Source organism: Neodiprion fabricii, chromosome 5, assembly GCF_021155785.1.
Source record: "Neodiprion fabricii isolate iyNeoFabr1 chromosome 5, iyNeoFabr1.1, whole genome shotgun sequence".
NCBI classification, from domain to species: Eukaryota; Metazoa; Arthropoda; class Insecta; order Hymenoptera; family Diprionidae; genus Neodiprion; species Neodiprion fabricii.
In genome coordinates this window covers 31687308-31705752 of record NC_060243.1, presented here as the reverse complement: position 1 = coordinate 31705752, position 18445 = coordinate 31687308, and the positions used below count along the sequence as shown (strand labels likewise).

Sequence of the window (18445 nt, the reverse complement as noted above, 5' to 3'; positions counted from 1 at the left end):
GATTGTCTCTCCAGCTTCGTCGAAGATTTTACAATCGACGAATATAGGGATTCGTTTTATCTCTTCAAGTCGCGTCGTATGGACGGTAATTTTTTTCACGGTATTACTGTTGATTATAACTATCGCGTAAATCACTTGGGATTATTTCGTCTATCGGTGACCGACCAACCACCCCCACGCACACTTTTCAACACAGGCCAACATTCATTCGCTCCTGCTACTGCTGCTGCTCCTTTTAGCGTATATTTACACACGGGCTATATTGTGGTGCTTGATTCGTTGAATGCACGTACCTCCTACGCTATTGATACTAATTGTGCTAATCACGCAAATCCAACTAGATCATTGCTTATCCACCGTGTAGCTTAATTTCAGTGGCTCAGCATCACCTAGTATTTTCATACATTTTCGTACGTTCGAACGGAAAAATGATTATGAAAACGCGATGGTTCTTCTTTACCGACGTGAATTATGCGGTAGGATAACCATATGCTGTCACATTGGTACTCGATTCAGCTACTTGTTGTAACTTCAAAAACACACGCTGTACAGCCTATGAGTAGTCTTAGATTCTACCGTTTTTCCAGTCAGTAAAATAGTTAAGGTAGAATCACTATTGTCGGTATGTCAGTTTACTTTATCGAAATTATAGAATGTCTAGTAACCGACTAAGCCAAAAATATTATATCTAGAAGTTAGAGACCTATGTGAAGTTGGTTCATTATTTGCTCCCACACGGTATTCAAGAAAAACAAACAAAACGTGTTGGGCACTTACACCCCAGTAAAATGGCGCCAAATTTCAACAGTGTTCGGAATCAACAGATGCGTTCTTCAGTCAACGACCGATGATTACTCGATCCGTTGACTAAAGATATATTCTTCAATAAACTGAGTCAACGCTCGATCGAAATGTCCATGCAGTAAACAAAGCAATTACACACGTGAAGTAAGTCTAGCAATTTGAGGTTAGAATCTGGTAGTGTTGTCAATCATGTTTATAGATGAAAAATAAAAACTGAATAACTTGAAAGAAACAATTTTTATCACATTTGTTTTGTATATCTATTTCAATTTATATTTCTCTTTGTTTCCATAGAATATGAATAAGAAAGTCTTGGATTTGTCAAGCTTAACTGAATTCGTCCTCCACTCGCTTCGTTCGACGGACGATGTCAAGAATATTCTAAGGTCGCAATGCGAAGAAGTGAAATTCGTCCTCGCCCCATGGAATCTGGAGACAATTGAGAAGCGACAGATTGACCAAGAATCGTGCAAGTGCCTTGGGGTAAGAATGTATATTCGTTCTCTTTCACTGACAAAAAAAAAAAAAACGAACTAAAACAGCAGAAGAAGACTGAGAAAGCTAATATTCATTTTCCTATTTTTTGTTGTTGCCACGATTTAATTCAGATCCCATCGTTGGAGGATCATGTCAACGAAATAGCTACCGGTATAGACAGGGCGGTGGCGCAAGCTCGTCAACTTAGAGAAAAGCTTGCGATTAACGTTCTGGCGGAGAAAAAACTAGCTCGCAAGCCTAGCGTGAGTCAAATATATGCTTCCGGCTCAAGGGTGACGGCTAGCAAAACGAGGTTGTCCGATTCTAAGGGAGGAAAAGAGAATGGCTGTAAGCCGTCCAGCGATACGAACAAGCGAGCAGTAACTGAGCAGTGCGATATTGGAATAAGACAAAGAGAGCCAGAAGAAGTAAAGTCAAATGACACTTACTGTCCTAAGAAAAAAATACCTGTTAAAAATCAGTTTCAAGTTCCGAAAGCGTTGAATGAGAAAGACATGAGGACAAAAGTTAGCAAAGGGGATAAAAAATCTTGCAGTGAAACATGTCAACTTGGGAGGAATCGAACCAGAATATCAGAATCTAAACAAATTGATAAGAAGCTAATATCGACATCTCCATATAATTTACTAGCTGCTGCTTCGAAAGCGGATCGAACGTCAAAGGGAAAGAAGAATTTCATTGCCGCTAATAAATCACGTATAAAAAATATAGAAGCTACAAATACAAGATCGCAGGCTGTGATGAAACGAAGTAGCAGCTCGTCGGAAAAATTGGTAAAGAATTAGTACATTCAATAATTTGAATTGCTTGAAATTTTCAATCGAAAATATCATCTGAGTCTTGCCGTCTACTCAGAATTAATCTTCAATTTTATGTACTCAGATTCACAGCTCCCACAGTTTGGCAACTGAAAAATCCTCAGACTCATCAATTTCTGGCCCTGCCTCGGCTGCTGAGCTTGAAAAATTGATCAGCAAACTGTCCGTTGATTCTGATACCCGCCTGTCAGGGCCGAACGAAAATTTAGAAGCTACGAACTGCCCTGTGCACGATAAAAACGCTCCAAAGTATGTCGAGGAAAAGATTTACACAAGCATGGATGTAACGGAGGGTTTGGACAGATTTGGAGTACCCTCGGACCTCGTCAAACTTCTGAAAGTTTATCACAGCTATTTCAACAGGCAATCGACGAGTAAAATGGCAAACGACAAACGAGGCGAGAAAGCTGAGCACAGATTTCTCACAGAATTCCAAACGATGGTAAGGGAGTCTCATTTCATTAATCTCTCAGCATACGTTTATTACCCAATTTTACTCAATGCATATACTTCAGAATCATGATAGGGAAAAATTATCAACCAGAAGAAAGCTGGATAATTTGTGTAAGGATTTTTTACCTATGCTGAAAGAGTCATGCAACAAGAGCATGGATTTTATAGAACTGAGCCAGATTAAAATCCGTTACACAAATTTGGATACCACTTGTAAATTGCTCGAAATACGCAACTTCAGCCCCTTAAAAAGGAAAGCCTGCAACATGATGCAAAATCGTTGCACTAAGAGTTTAATAGAGAGAAACAGGACCTGGAGATTAAATGCTGTTTGGAATGAAGCATGTATTCCAAATTTCAAAGGTAATTTGTCATATGCAATAAAATACCTCTCACATTACATGTCATATTATTTTTTTCACTGTTTACAGAAATGTCTCGGGTTTGTTATATACGATATGCGAACAGAAATCAACTGCTTGTATTGTTTGAGCTCATGCAAAGGATCCAACAACTCAAATATCAAGCAACATTGGTGAATTTGTTAAACAGCGAAGTAGTTCCCGCGATACGGGACACCTTAGAACCAAACAGCGAAGAATATGTCGAGGCATACAAAATGATTTCGATCATATCAAACTTATTACACCAAACCGTTCCAGTTCTGGTCCGAACAGATCAATAAAGCAAAAGTATTGCAACGAAATTCATTTCAATTTGAAGATTCTTCTATAAAATGAATATGTAACTTCTAGCTTACAATTAAGGCCAGAGGGGAATTGCTGCTAAGAAAATAAGGTTGATGTGGTTTCCGTATTTAAAAAATACTCGTGCAATTCCTATACTGATTTATCGTCTGAAGTCGTATTTTTCTCATCAAAATGATATTTGAACAACGAAATAAAAATCCAGAAATATTAACGTTCACCTGAAAAGTATTAAAATTAATGGAAAATGTAAATATGTCTACAATTTGTACAGTGAATATGGTTTAACGTCGTTTCATGATATGGATAATTTTGTTTGAATAAAAAATGTCTTATATTGTTTGTAATAATTTGGTGAAAATCAGTAGAAATTCCGATTACAGTTTCTTAATCACTAAAGGTCGCGATAAACCGGAAGTGAAATGCAACTCATTAAACAAATTTTTCATCATGGAATAAATTCTACGAACTTACTATGGCAATTTCGTAGAATCCGTGCCATTTCTTTATTTCTGCGTCAAATGAAAATGGATTGGAGTGTTTTTGTTTAGAATTGTGTACAGAATGCAGCCGTTAAAACTCTTTTGGGCGTTTGAAATACATGCACTTTGATTTGTTGATACATATTTGAGAATCGGATGGGCAATCGTGCGATATAAGTAGGTGTAATGAAGAAAAATATTTACAAATTTAGTCTCTACCGTGGCAATGTAAGTACGTAACGGTTGAATCGCGATCGACATTTGTTTAGAATTCGAAAAAAAAAAAAACAGTTGCAGGAATGGTACGTGACAAAGAATGTTTGGATGACGATGAACTGTTTATTTGATGATCACTCGCCAAAGCCAACCTCACGGATCGTGTTGATTACGAAAAACCGTTTAATTAAACATGCTGTCTACAATTTCGAAAAGCCGAACGCGACCGAAACACGTTGAACTCTTCGACCTCCCCGAAATCTGTTAGCCCCTTGAAGGTAGCGCTTCAGCAGCGCCATTCGTGTAAAAAATTTGAATATTTGAAAATAGAATCCTATTGCGAGATATCGTAGGTGGCGCTCGCAGCGGCGGGCAGTCAGTTACAAACAATCGGATAATACGATACAAACTAATAAGCCGGCAAAAGTGTGAGAAAATGTCAGATAGAAAAAATCATAAGCCAAAAAAGTTACGTAAACGGAGTCAGGTGAGTTTATTTATCAAATATTCTGCAGCTTCAAGTTACATAATTCTGAATTTTATTCTTAACCTAACTTAACTTAAGTTGAATTTCTCTTGAAATAATTTGAGGTATTAATTGTCATCTGTGATTTTTCCCTAGGATAATTCCAGCAGCAACAGCTCCGAAAGTACTTCTTCTGCGTCTTCGGACGACGAAAGCAATGCACAGAACTTGAAGCCAATCAAGGATTATTTGGTGGATCGTAGAGAACTTGCTCGTCAATTATTCATTGCCGTCAAGGGGGATAAGCTGCGCATGATGCTCCCACAAGTCTTGAAAGTAAGCACAATGAAAATTAGTCGATAGATATAAGTCCAAAATCCAAAACAACTAATTCTGTTTTGGCAATAACTTCCTTTTAGAAAATGGAACAGAACGAGCTCGAAGAATGGTGTGCAAATGAGCTGAGCGGTATGTCCAAAGCACGTATCTTGTCTATACTAAACGGACAGCCCTTGCTCCAATCATCGGATTCTGACGACACCGATGATTCTGGTAGGAAAACATATTTCTCTCAACATCTTGACAGAATTCACTTATTTGTGGCGTCTATTCAATTCAGGTCCTTCTTTGGAAATAATATCCGACACCGAGGAATGGGGAGATGCGTCAGATTTAGATGCGGTGCCTAGAGAAGAGGTGCAGGCACCAAAGAAGGGACTTGGGTCCAAAAAAGACAAGCCAAAGTCAAAACTCTGGTCAGAAAAAACGAGTAAAGAGAAAGCTAAACCCAGGGACATGCAGAAATATAGAGTGAAAATGGAAAGCGACTCCAAGACGCATAGATCCGGGGCGGAAGTAATCGTAAAGAAAGAAGCTGAATCCGAACAGTCCAAGGAAAAAGACGGGGAGAGTTTGCTTGATCTTTTAGAGCTGGAAATGAGAGCTCGAGCCATCAGAGCGTTGATACGCAAAGAGGAGGACATAATCCCGACCAATTCTACCACTGTTATGACTGCCCAGAGTAACGTTTCAAACTCAGGTTCAAGCTTAGCTGTGAATTCGAAAGCAAGAGCCAGGGACCGGAATCTGAGTCTGAAGGTAGTAGAGGACAAGCTGCAGGAACTGGACACCATCATGTCCGGACAAACGAATCAGGAAATACCCGTTGAAGAAGATGTTGTGCTTGTTCTTCAGCCGACTACTACCATCGAATTACTGTCCAGCGAAAGTGACGGCGAAGGCGGTCAAGGAAAGCGCAGAAATCAGAGACTGGAAAACGAACGTGTACCGAAAAACGGCGTTGCGAGTTCTCAGGAGAACAGCGGTGCTGTGGGGAGCAGAAAACTAAGCGAAAGCCAGGATTCTGTTGCAAGAGAGAAGAGCAAGGCATCGATCGAGCAAAATTCCAGCCCTGTTGCTGCAATAGTAGAAATTATGGGAAAAGCGAACGTCGGGAATGCGGAGATATCGGCAGAAACGCCCGTGAAAAAAGTGAGCACAGAGTTGGAAACTTCCAGGAAGTTTAAAAGAAAGACGAAGGACAATTCGACGACGATTGAGAAAAGTAATCCCGTGTCGGAGACGCAATCGTCAGGTAAAAATGACGGTAACCTCGCTTCCGGGGTTAAGGAAGAGGCCCCGAAAGACGCGAAGGTGCCGGAAAGTTCGAGGCCTGAAATTCAGCACAAACGGATGGAAGAGAAGACGGAAATTCCGCTGGCCGAGAAGACTGAACGAAAACCGGAAGCCGTGAATCCGCGCGAGATCGATGAGGACAAGTCGACCGATTTAGAGATAGTGATAGACCTCGACGACTATCCTGACGACATGGAGGAGCCGGAGCCCGGCGAAATTCGGAATCTCGTGCAAGTCGTGGAAAAGAGACCCGAGTCTTCGAAGGATGAAGCGAAAAGTGACTCCAACGCCGCGGAAACTTGGGCGACGCGTTATTACCAAACTGAGGACGTCCAAAGCGTGATAAAGGAGTCAAAGATCCAGTCCGAGATCAGAAAGAGGCTCAGAGAAAGGCAGCGACGCGCTAGGCTGAACAATTCCCCGGGTTTGAACACTGTGCAAAACATGCCAAACGCCTCTGTCGTAGAGAAGAGCGGCCCTGAAAAGAGCGAGAGTCCGACTACCGGGTCTGTCGAAGAATATCTCGCCCTAAGAAACGTCGAAACGGTGGCTCCTCGCGCAGAGTCCGCGAAGAGCAACGAGGTTGACAAATCTGTGGAATATCAAATTTCCGACGGTCAAACTGACGCTGAGAGTATTATTTTAACGACGGCTGAGCCATCGGCTACAGGTCATGTTGAGAGGAAATTAGATGGCAAAACTGAAGTTAGCGAGGACCATTGACAGTGTAGATTTATATCGTTCGTGACGTGTTTGAAGTTTCGATCGATCGAACTTGATCGAAAAGTCTTCCAATGGCAAACGAAACTGTGGATCAGTTCAATACTTGGACGTAGTTTCCCCATTTTCGACACCGAAATTTGAATTCTTGATTCAGCTTGATCGATCGGAACTTCGTGTACAATATTCACGTATTAACTTATAATTTATTACACTGTACAAAATTTTGTATCTAACAATGTTGTTGTGTTCAATTTTCGTGTTATAGGGATCTTTCTATTACAATGTTTCGAATTGTTGAATTCAATCGGAATTGAAGTCGGGAAAAATTCCTATAGCAAGCTGAACGGAATAATGTTTAGCAATGCATCCACTATTTTTCTCACACCTCCGAAATTCCTTCTCAACAACCATAAGATATTGCATCTGAAAATTCCCTCATTCCAGCAACAGCTTTCGGATACTCGTTCTAGCTCGTAAAAAATGTTATCGACATCTTGCCCGTCAATAATTCGAGTGATTTTTTTTTTTTTTTTTTTTATCAGATAAATTACTGGGACTAAATTCCGAAAACTCGTATATGAGGAATCGTCGTTTGAGTTAGTACTGACAATGATTGTAAACTACGTTAATCTACCTGTTAAAACGATGATCAAAATTTGAATTTCGAAATTCGAACCGTGGCGATGGAGTTGTTTTGATTGTTGTAATTAGTTTCCCGGTATTCCTGTAATGATTAACGAGCCGAATTTCTCTGAACCTGAGGTTTCGCGAATTCCATCTACCTGTGTGATTCGTGGTTTGTAGGTGTGCGGATATACACAAGTTACAAGACACGCGTGGTATGAGCGGTGTATAGTATCTACCGAACTGTAATTAATTCGTGTGATAATTACAGCGGAACTTCGAAGTTGGTATACATATATGTATATGTATATACGGACGTATTGTACCTACTCTCCCGATTGTTTATCTGATAATTATACACAAATATTCATTAATAACAAGCCTGAGTGTGCGTATATACGTAGAATATGCCTCACGCGTAATCATCCGTATAATTGATTACCAAGCTGCACCTTCAGAAAGGGCTTCATAGTATTCCTACAGCTATGAACTCCTTAGAGACATTAGTTATATAGTCGTAATAAAGATGTAAAAAAAAGTTTTTTCAAATGAGGGGTGAAATGAACGGTTGGAGGGAATGGGAATTAGTTTGAAAATTCGATTGAAACTGTCTAATACCCGTCTTATCGTAGGTATTTTTGTAATCATTCCAACAGAGTAGCGGTTTGACTTTCTTCTCTTCTGCACACATGAAATATTATTGTCGAACTCGACTTTCTAATAGAGATTATTGCCTGTAGTTCAACTCGAGACGAAGATAAAGCCGCATAACGTGTCCTTTTGGATGATGCGTATCGCGTAACGCTTCGTAATAACACACTCGAATGTGGTAACTGGCATTATAAGTGCCACGGTGAAATATTATTTACTGCAATATGCATTTATACATAAGCAGGTCTGTTGCGTAAAAGTTTCTTTCGCTTCTCTTTGCGGGAATAATGTTACGTGTTCAGGTGCAGTAAATTACCAATGAAATTAGTTTAGTTACTGTTAGAAGCAGCGCAGAAAGTGCGGAAATGTAAGCCTGATGATAATGTGTTTTCATTCATAATATTAACTCGCATGTGTAAAGAAATACCGAACTTGACTTAATTTTTAAACGAATTTTATGTTAATTTAATGAAATCTCGTGAAAAATTTCGGTTACAAGACGAAAACTCGTTCTTATATTTTCTCGCATATTTTTATTTAATATTACAGATGTATACAATCTTATTCTTAGACTAGGTATTGTTCTTACACTTAAAATACAAGACGATCTATTGATTTATTTATCTATATTTGTATATTTATAATTTTTCTTTACCACCGAGATCCCTGAAATTTATAGTCTAGATTTTGAACTCTTATATACAGAATTATCAATTTACGTAAATTTATCCGAACATACGATTTTAACAAATCAAACATATTTTTTCGAAAATTTTCAAGCGATAAGCGAAATAAATTTACATCGGTGAAAATGGAAAATAATAAATATCAGGATATCGTACAGAATTTTTCAGAGATATCTTATACTTTATACGCATTTCACAGCGATCTTATATATGATAAAATTGAGCAAAATTTAATTCGAACGTAGTGAAAAAAAAAATCAGTATAAAATTAAAAATTGACGTAATAACTTTTGAGGTCCGCAAATCAGAGTTACCTTACATAATTTCCCTTCTCCTGAACATTCGTATCAAAATTCATTTATCAAACAGTGAGAGAAAGATGCGGTGAACCGTACTGCGAATAATCTCAAACTTCTCTTCTGTAGTGAGAATATATATCTTCAACGCTGCGAAATTTTTCAACGCATCATTGAGAGTGCCAATATGATTTCCAACAGAAACGTGACTGGAAATGTGATCACGAATTCGTCTCGTGCTGCGACACCGTTTATCCTTACAGGGAGACTTTCCGCTCTTCCAAATCGGTGTGGAAAGCGGGTGGATTTTGACTCAGGATTATCGTGATCAAGTATTTTTCGAAAGTATCTGTCAAGCCCTTTGTAAATTATTCGCATGAATTCGTCACTGTTTTCTTTAATACGTGATTACGATTGAATGGACGATATGTTACGATTGAATTTGTCATAACGAGAGTCGACTCTGTCGGTAATGAAAATATGCCGCCGCAGCGCCATGTCGAACCATGCCATATTTAATTTTGAACAACCTTGTTCGTCGTATTTTTTGTAGTCCATCCGTTGAACGTGAAAAAACTAAAGCTTTACAGCTTGCACCGAATTGTCAGTACTCTCGAATCGACATAATTAACCATAAACTAATCCGGCAACAACCAAGTCCTCAGCGCCATCTTGTTTTACACATTTCAATCACAAATTCACACAGTTCTCGTTTACCTTTCTCTCTTTGCTTAAAAAATCAAAAAAAAATCAAAAAATAATCGCAAACATGCATCGATATAAGTGCCCGATAAAATCTGGGGTAAAAGAAACGATCTAGGGAAATTATCTAGTGATGACCGAAGGACTCGAACCCGTGGGATCCCCCGAATCCCCCACCGTATCCACCGCCGAATTCACCACCCTCGTGGTGATGATGCTCCTTAACGAATACCGGGTAAGGCTCCTTGACGACGACGGGCACTTTCACGGGATACGGAACTGGCTTGTGAACGGGGTAGGGGACCTTGTAGGGTACTTTTACGGGATAGGGAACCTTAACCGGCACCTTGACTGGATACGGAACGTGTTTCTCGACGGGATAGGGGACGTGCTTTTCGACGGTGACTGGGTAAGGCGCCGGGACGTGAACCGGATACGGCCGATCTACGTGAACCTTGACGGGATAGGGAACCGGGACGTGGACCTTCTTCTCCTTGGTTATCGTTATCGCCGAGATGTGACCCTCGTGGATGCCGACGGTGTCGCCGCCGCCCCCGAAGCCGCCGACGCCGCCACCGAAATCGTGCCCTCCGAAATCGTGGCCCCCGAAGTCATGGCCCCCGAATCCCCCGTAACCCAAATCCAAACCTCGTTTTGGCTTTGACTTATCCTCGCTCGGTAAAGCCGATGCCGATTTTTTCTCGTCAGCTGCCTCCTCGGCTATGCATGCTGCTGAATACGCCAGGCCCAGCAGCAAAATCATCTGTACGGAGGAATAGGGATTAGTTTTAAATTTCTTTTAGTGTCGTTTTAGAAAAGAAATCGAACCAGGAAAGTTGTATCACTGCATCAACAAGCGGCTAATTTCACGCACTTTGATAGCGTTCGTCTAACTGCTTCCAGCTGGGATGCATTTCAATATCGTAAAACGTTGACCAGTGATATTTCAAATTCTTTTTTATTTCGTTATTCAGGTCACTCAGAAGCCACGTAACCGATAAAATCGAGAATCTACTCAATTGTGAGCTTGAAAAAATCATCAAAATTCGTTTATTCATTCTCCAGATATCGTTGGACAAAAATCAACCACCGACACAGACTCAGAAGACCATCCGAACAATTGTGGCAGGTGATTTTCTAGATTCTTGATACTTTGATATGTAGTGCAAATTCGACTTTTCATTTCTTAGATGACTATGAAGAAGAAAAAGAATAAGGGAAGTTAAAAAACGTATATTATGCCTGAAAGTATAGAGGGAAGCTAAAAATTTCAATATTAGAAATAAAATTCTTGCTGTAAAACCTAATTATCTCAATGTTGATAGAGCAACATTATTTTTTTTTCTCCATCAAAATCACCTCCGACTATTTTCACAGTGTGTTTTGATGATCCTGTTCTCAATCGACATGACCCTTCTTGATTCGAACGGTCTACTAGATTTCGAGTAAATTTCTTTTTTGAAAACTGAGTGCTTTCTATTTCAAGTCGTTTAAAAGTAAAAAATTTACACAAAATGTGGTGTTTATTTATTTATTTATCTTTGTTCTCTTACTACTTTGCAACTCAACCGTTTTTACTGAAAAACGGACCGACGAACAGACACCTTTACAGAAACTATTAATATTGCGAGAGTATAATAAATGATGTGAACCAAAATCCAGATTGAAGAAAAAAAATTCCCTACATGCTTGATTCAAAAATATACAAATAAAAGTCAGGAGTATGCAGCCCACCTTAAACTTATCCGCGTAGTTTCTCATGTTGTTTGAATGGGCTTCACCACGTCTCAACTCCGCGTTAAGTCTGCACAGTGTGTACTGAATTAAATTCTATCGAATGGGGTTCCTTTTATATAGGAAAAGTCGAGGCGTTGCCTTCCTCCCCGTCTTTCCTTTCAGTTGCAGCAGCAGCAGCAGCAGCAACAGCAAGCTAGCCGGTGGTCATCGACTCGAACGGATTAAAAAAAGGCGCATTGCGGATTGAGGAAATCAGAATTTCACATAAAGCTGGTGTACATATCGTACACAACACGTCACATACTTCGAGGTACGTAATATGCACCTACGGCAAGTGCAGTCGACTGTACAATGCAGGTAATACAAACCACGGGAAAGTACATATCCTATATACGTTGTACATATGTCAGGTCATATAACGATCTATCGCAGCAGCGTATTTGCAGAAAGATAAAAATGGCGGGAAAAATTATTCTTCCAATCTCGCGATTCTTCTTTTCGTCTTCTCTTCGTCGTTTAAAAAGTTTCCATAGTTTGTACTTAACTGCAAGCTGGGTGAAGTCCCGTTTTCTGCAAATTTTTTCCTGCCTGCATCTAATATTGTCGTATTTCCGAACAAAATTTGAATAATGGCGGGAAAAATTTTTCTTCCAACATTACGATTTTTCTATTCGTCTTCTTGTCGTCCTTTAAAAAGTTTCCACAGTTTGTACTCAACTGCAAGCTGGATGAAATGCTGTCTTCTGCAAATTTTTTCCTGCGTGCATATAATATTATTGTATTTTCGAACAAAATTTGAATAATGGCGGGAAAAATTTTTCTTCCAACATTACGATTTTTCTATTCGTCTTCTTGTCGTCCTTTAAAAAGTTTCCACAGTTTGTACTCAACTGCAATCTGGATGAAATGCTGTCTTCTGCAAATTTTTTCCTACCTGCATCTAATATTGTTGTATTTCCGAACAAAATTTGAAAAATAGCGGGAAAAATTGTTGTTCGAATCTAGCGATTCTTCTTTTTCTTTTCTCGTCGTTTAAAAAGTTTCTATAGTTAGAACTTGTCTGAAAACCATGTGAAGTTCTGTCTTCAACAATTTTTTTCTACTCGACCAAATACTTATTGTATTTCCGAAAGAAATTCTGTCCAAGAATTTTCAAGTTTTTCCGTACAATCTGTAATTCTTTGTTGGTTTCTCTTGTCTTTGGCGATAAATTTTGACACCTAAAAAATTTCTGTGCAAAACTAGCCGCAGGAAATCGATCCCCAAAAGAGAAAATAAAGTAAGAAGAGGAAATCTAATATGTTACAAACAGCAGCGGTGACCACAACCGATTCTAACCTGACTTGTGTCAGGATGTAAGTAACGTATACATGCATCCACATATACACGAGATTATAGGTACACCCATGTTTCTCAGAAATTACCGCTGCACTTTCTTCCAGCGCAGATCTCCACTGCAGGCTGATGACAATCTTCCACGTATATGTATGTACAGACCTTATATACCTACTTAAATATTTTACATCATTCGAAACCGTTGTATTCCTGTAATGGGTAATAGAACTGCATCAAAACATGGCGCTGGCACGTTAACCGAGCTGATAAAGTGGAAGGTTGAATAATGTATGAATTATAAACGCCTGCTAATTGCTGGGTTAATAATTCATACGTTTTTTATTTATACTTTTTATGACAGTAGTTGAGACGATTATAACAATTTTATCCATAATCAAATGACACGCGTATATAATCTTTAATTGGATGAAAAAGAGAAAATCCTATCGCAAGTTACGTTGAATTGAATGAATTGTAATGATTCTGTTCGTAATTTATTGCAATTTGAATTGAACGTTTCCAATTTTAATTTATAATAATTTTGAGAAGAGAGAAAACTTGTAACAGTTTTTTTTGGGTTGCATAAAATTTTCACACTACAGATTCGTAAACTAATCGATTTATCAATAATCATTGAAAAAGTATTTTTTTTTTTTTCTTGAGGGACAAAATTTTCAACGATTCTTCGTTACAGGTACAGTTTATCGTAAAAATTGGCTAATTAAATTTTTGACCGAGACTGAGAATAATGAGAGAGAAAGAAAGAAGAGAGAAAAAAAAAAAAAAGAAGAATTGTAAAACTATTCCGATCGCGACAGTACGAAACGTGGGAAAAATACGCAGGCGTCTCTTTATCTCTCATAGGATAGAATATGTTATATATAAGTGTGTATAAATATATATGTAGGTGCAGAGAATGCAAAGACTGTTAGAGAGGTGAGATTCGGCACATATCCCCGCAGGTTTATCATGTTCATCGGGATGAATAAATTTCCATACGATATGAAAAAGGCGAATACGTGCGGCTTCTGAATATCTGAAAATAATACCTCCTTTCTTGTATGCATGTGTATTTTACGCTCACCATTTACGTCTGGCTCTTTGTGAAAAGAATAAACAAAAAAAAAAATCATGAAAGGAAACGCGTTTTTTCACCGCCATTATCGAGCTTAATTACAGGACAGAAGTTACGGTATGAGATAAACTTTAAGTTCTTCTGAAAAATAAGAACGACAATTGTAACAACATTATCGCATGATCATCAAACTCGACAACTTGCAGATCGTTATGTTCGATGTCGAGCTACCAGAAGCCGGTACGTAATCGTTCTAATTGCACTTTCCTGAAGCAGGTTATATACACACGCACATTCATTGCCCCGAGACTTTCATCGCATTATGTTTTAACATGACATTGTGCAATTGTTGGTGCAATTATTTTAGAGACATCGGGAATCTCCGCGATTCGTTAATTGCGTTGCGTGCGCCTCCGATAATCGCAGTATCGTGGATACCGTTGCATATTCTTTTAATTATAAATTAACGACTCTGTCGCCCTTCAAATTACGCCATCGATTATTGTATTGTATATTTATGCACGTATACTCTGCGTGTAACTTTGTGTAATGAAGAAATGCTCCACTTCCTCCTTTCGCTGATTTTCAACCTCCTCTGTCGTATATCACTTTCCATTTTCCATGACGTTATTGCGTTAACACAATTTCCGACACACGTGTTGTAAGTTGTATTTATCTAGGTGTGTACAGACAGCTGGATGCAAGAAAAATGAGGCAAACGGAAGAACGGCAGGAAACTTGTTTGACTTCTGTAATTATTCCATATTCAACTTTCATTTATTTTGTTACATGGAAAAGTCTGTGAGATGATTTTTTAAATTAAATTTTCATCACAAGATAGTCACAGAATTGCAGTTGCCAGATCATTATAACCGTGAGTTGCGAAAATATTTTCAAAAATACAGAAATATGTATACAAACTTTCGTGATGATCTTGAAACTGATGAGAGTTGGTGGACAAATGAAAATGTTTTGAAGAAAAAATTTCTCAAAAACAAAAAATTTGTACATTTAAAAAAAAAATATTAATATACAAACTGTAAAAAAAAAGTAAAATTAAAAATGTTTCGGTAAATTTGTAAAAAATAGTCTTCCAAACAGAATAAAATAAACTATGATGGTAAAAGTGATATTGAACTATGTACAACTGTTGGATTTTTAGCATCTAAATTTTAGATATCTAAATTTTGCAAAGCAATTTCAACATTCCATTCGCATTTTCTCTGAGTACAATTTTACGAGTAATATAAATTGAATCGTTGATTAAGAAGTACCGATTTTTGACCAACCAAACTGCTCGTAACGAGAGAAAGAAAAATAAATGAAAGCACGCCAAAAAAAAAAAGACGAAGTACCGTAGAAAATTAATTTATCTTCTAAACAGCCATTTTTAACTTTTAATTTTTTGTTATTTTTATTTTTGCTTTGCACGCGCGGCACGTTCGATGCAAATTTAAAGTGTACACACACGTTTGCGGATCCTCGGGGTGAGTTGAAAAAAAAAAGAGGTCAGACTCTGCCGTTCGAGTCGCGAGTCGGGTTTGAGGGCGCTGCTTAATCAGCTCAACACGAGAAAACGAGGGAGAGACGAAAAGGGAAAGGGAAAGGGAAAGGGAGAAGAAGAGGATTGCAGTCACGAAGTGACCTTTTAACCCGCGGATCGAGCCTTGCGGAGCATTCCTGCAGGAAGGGAGGGTGCTAAAAGGTTCGCGTTACTCGCAGTTAGGTTAGGATCACGCCGCGCTCGAGTCCTGCGGAAAGGGAGAAATAAACGGCGACACCCATATCATGCAAATTGCAAAACAAATAGCCGAAGGGTTGCTGAACTTGCGCAGCTTTTTCTCCCGGTCTTCGATTCCGTCCATGATTTGTTGAATTGTAAAATCTAACTTGTTTCATTTTAAGTAGACCTTGAGAGAACCGTGAGTTTCGCATCTAGTTACGTTCGCATATTCTATGTTCTTCTATGTACGTTGTGCGATTGGGCGACTGGCTTCGTGCCACTGATCTCTACATACACGTGCCTTGACTAATAATAAAGACACAAAAACCACTTTATAAACTCTTTCCTTCAATAATACCGAACCTCGACATCATTTTCTATCCACGATCTTCGTGATCTGTAAGTCTGCATGGGAACATATTTGAGCTGTTATAAGATTGACCGACTCTCAAGTCTTATATATTTACAGTTGCAGGATCTGTTGCCAAAAAAACGAGTTTATGCACAAATAATAATAATTGATGATGCGCTTCGCCAAATTCTAACCTTTGTTCGTTTAACTTCACAGACTCGATTCAATTAACATTCAGGTATAAGTCGCGTAATTAATCGTCGATTGAAACGCAGGTGTTATACTGTTTCAAGATTTTGCCAATAAAGAAAACCGAAAATAAAAAAAAAATAATACAACAGCAGAAAAACGCCGAACCAAGTTTTCAGACAGAAAACTTTTCGATCTGCCGTTGCAATTAATCAAACCACCGCCGGCGATTGTGTTCGAAAATGATCGTCGCTTGAGAATTTTCTCTTGTTCTCTTGCGTTTTCCGAACTTCATACAAAGTTCTACTTGGGAAAAGTTCGAAAACTTCGACCGCGGATAGTTTTCACGATCGGTGTTTTTTTTTTTTTTTTTTTTTTTCTACCCGTTTATTTTTTTACCTTTTCAAATTTTCCTCAAAACGAAAAGACATTGAATCTAGGAACGAAAAAAAAAAAAACAAATACAAAAACGCGTCAGTCGAGTCACGAATAGAATCGATAGATAACAATTCGCAAGTTATTGAATTATATATCGTTCACTTGGTACTTTCAATAGTTTTTATTGGTGATTAAATATAGTCGATTACACATCCAAGGTAAACAAAACTGACACCTGGCGTGTTTTTTCTCGTTGGTCATACACTATAAAACAAAGGAGTGAGACACCTAAGGTCTAACTTATCCGAGCTAACTATCTCTAGGAACAACTGTTGACAGAAAACTGTTTTATCGGCACAGATTACATCTAACAATAAAATCGCACTACGACGTTCGAATATTTTATAGCTACGGATCGTTAAGTTCAAACTCGTTGATTATACGTATGTGCCGCTGTAACCGGCAGCATTGCAGGATCGGTTCGCTTAAATATTTCCTTTCCACTGCACATGTATGCAACGTTACTTGCGCTGCGCTGATGCAGCCACGCTGTAGAATGTCGGGTATATCCACCAACAGCACGCTGCATATGCGCGGTATGCATGCATGTACCATGTCCACCTGATCGTTAAGTACATGTTGAAATATATGATTTACCAGGGAACGGCATTGTGGGTTTATTACATACCTTACCGTCACTTGGCCGAAGGCGAATTTAGCCTGCACAATACTATTGATTATTGTATTATACTTGCGCATTGAGAGGAATTTCTGTAATAAGTAATTAATTCTGACTATTAATATGCAGTTCTCAAGAATTGTCATTTTTTTCACCGTAATCAACGAAACGTACAATTTTCGAGAAAAGAAAAAGTTTCGTAACCCATGTATAAAGCAAACAAATTTTTTTTTTTTTACGATTTTAACGATGTTTAAGCCGGTTATATTGTAATGGTTTGTTTGAAATATTAAACATAATTAAAATATAGATTACTCAATACAGCTTCATTACAATGCATGTTTGAAAATACATAGTTTTTGGTAGAATTGTTTTTAACATTTAAGTTACGGTCAGTGTCACGTTTTAGAATTTATCAAAATCTACTGGATGTACTTTCGAAACCTGGAAGTGCAACTTTTGTACTATAAATGTTGCTGATGTTCTTTTTTTTTGCGTCACACAAACTTCTGTCAAATCTTCTGATTCACTTTAAAAATCACATTTTGCAAAATTCAGTAATTTGGGTTTCTTTTCAAAAGATCTCGAAATTTTGCGACATTTTGTTTAATAATTTCCAAGTGCCACTTGAAAAGTATTGAATTTTTGTCATGACAAAAATCCGTTTTCCATCTTCCGTTACTCAAAATTCACTAAAAAATCTAGAATCCGATACTGTTCTTCATAGTTTTAAAGAAAATTTCCGAGGAAAAAGCGTTTCGCTATAAAAAATTGAAAAAACTTACACAAGATGAAACGAAGTGCCAATTCAAGATTAAAAATGACTGCAGAATAGTAATCGTATATCAACGCAACACTAAGAAGCGTGTAGCATATGACACACTGTTAACCTACAGCGGTACATATATGGGACATTCCATGTCAACTCAACCCGGTTATGGTCCTTAGGCTCTCTGATTTGCCTCGCGATTTTTTACATGGACGTTTTGACTCTCGTAGACACTTGGTTTTTTTATACAATTTTTTTTGGAACGAATTGAATTTTCTACAATTTTAAAAACTAAATGTATAGATGATTACATAAAAATGATTACATAAAAAAAAAAAAAAAAATGACAAGTCAAAAGAGATAAATGCCAAGGATCAGACACACGTCGAGTTGGCATGGAATGGCTCATATAGAGGTATATAATTCATTGTCAAGTAGGAGGAATAG

General features: G+C 38.1%; 3 protein-coding genes across 4 annotated transcripts; 2 read left to right on the top strand and 1 right to left on the bottom strand.

Moving 5' to 3' along the window:
* The first annotated feature begins 18 nt into the window (after window positions 1–18).
* Window positions 19–3663, top strand: LOC124182205. Of its 2 annotated transcripts, XM_046569147.1 has the most exons (7): window positions 19–85; window positions 809–948; window positions 1099–1287; window positions 1413–2075; window positions 2185–2562; window positions 2636–2936; window positions 3005–3663. In XM_046569147.1, the coding sequence occupies exons 3-7, from the start codon at window positions 1102–1104 to the stop codon at window positions 3256–3258; spliced, it is 1782 nt and encodes a 593-aa protein (XP_046425103.1). In that variant the 5' UTR covers window positions 19–85; window positions 809–948; window positions 1099–1101; the 3' UTR covers window positions 3259–3663. The 2 variants fall into 2 exon arrangements, with proteins under 2 accessions (XP_046425103.1, XP_046425104.1); XM_046569148.1 differs by lacking the exons at window positions 19–85; window positions 3005–3663 and having other exon boundaries at window positions 744–948; window positions 2647–2823.
* A 669-nt stretch (window positions 3664–4332) lies between these two features.
* On the top strand, window positions 4333–8627 carry LOC124182202 (microtubule-associated protein futsch). Its single transcript, XM_046569142.1, has 4 exons — window positions 4333–4465; window positions 4601–4780; window positions 4864–4996; window positions 5064–8627. The coding sequence occupies exons 1-4, from the start codon at window positions 4415–4417 to the stop codon at window positions 6800–6802; spliced, it is 2103 nt and encodes a 700-aa protein (XP_046425098.1). The 5' UTR covers window positions 4333–4414; the 3' UTR covers window positions 6803–8627.
* On the bottom strand, window positions 8619–11569 carry LOC124182206. Its single transcript, XM_046569149.1, has 2 exons — window positions 11496–11569; window positions 8619–10524 (listed from the first exon to the last, which is right to left on the bottom strand). Exons 1-2 carry the CDS (start codon window positions 11520–11522, stop codon window positions 9889–9891), a joined length of 663 nt encoding a protein of 220 aa, XP_046425105.1. The 5' UTR covers window positions 11523–11569; the 3' UTR covers window positions 8619–9888.
* Window positions 11570–18445: the final 6876 nt, after the last annotated feature.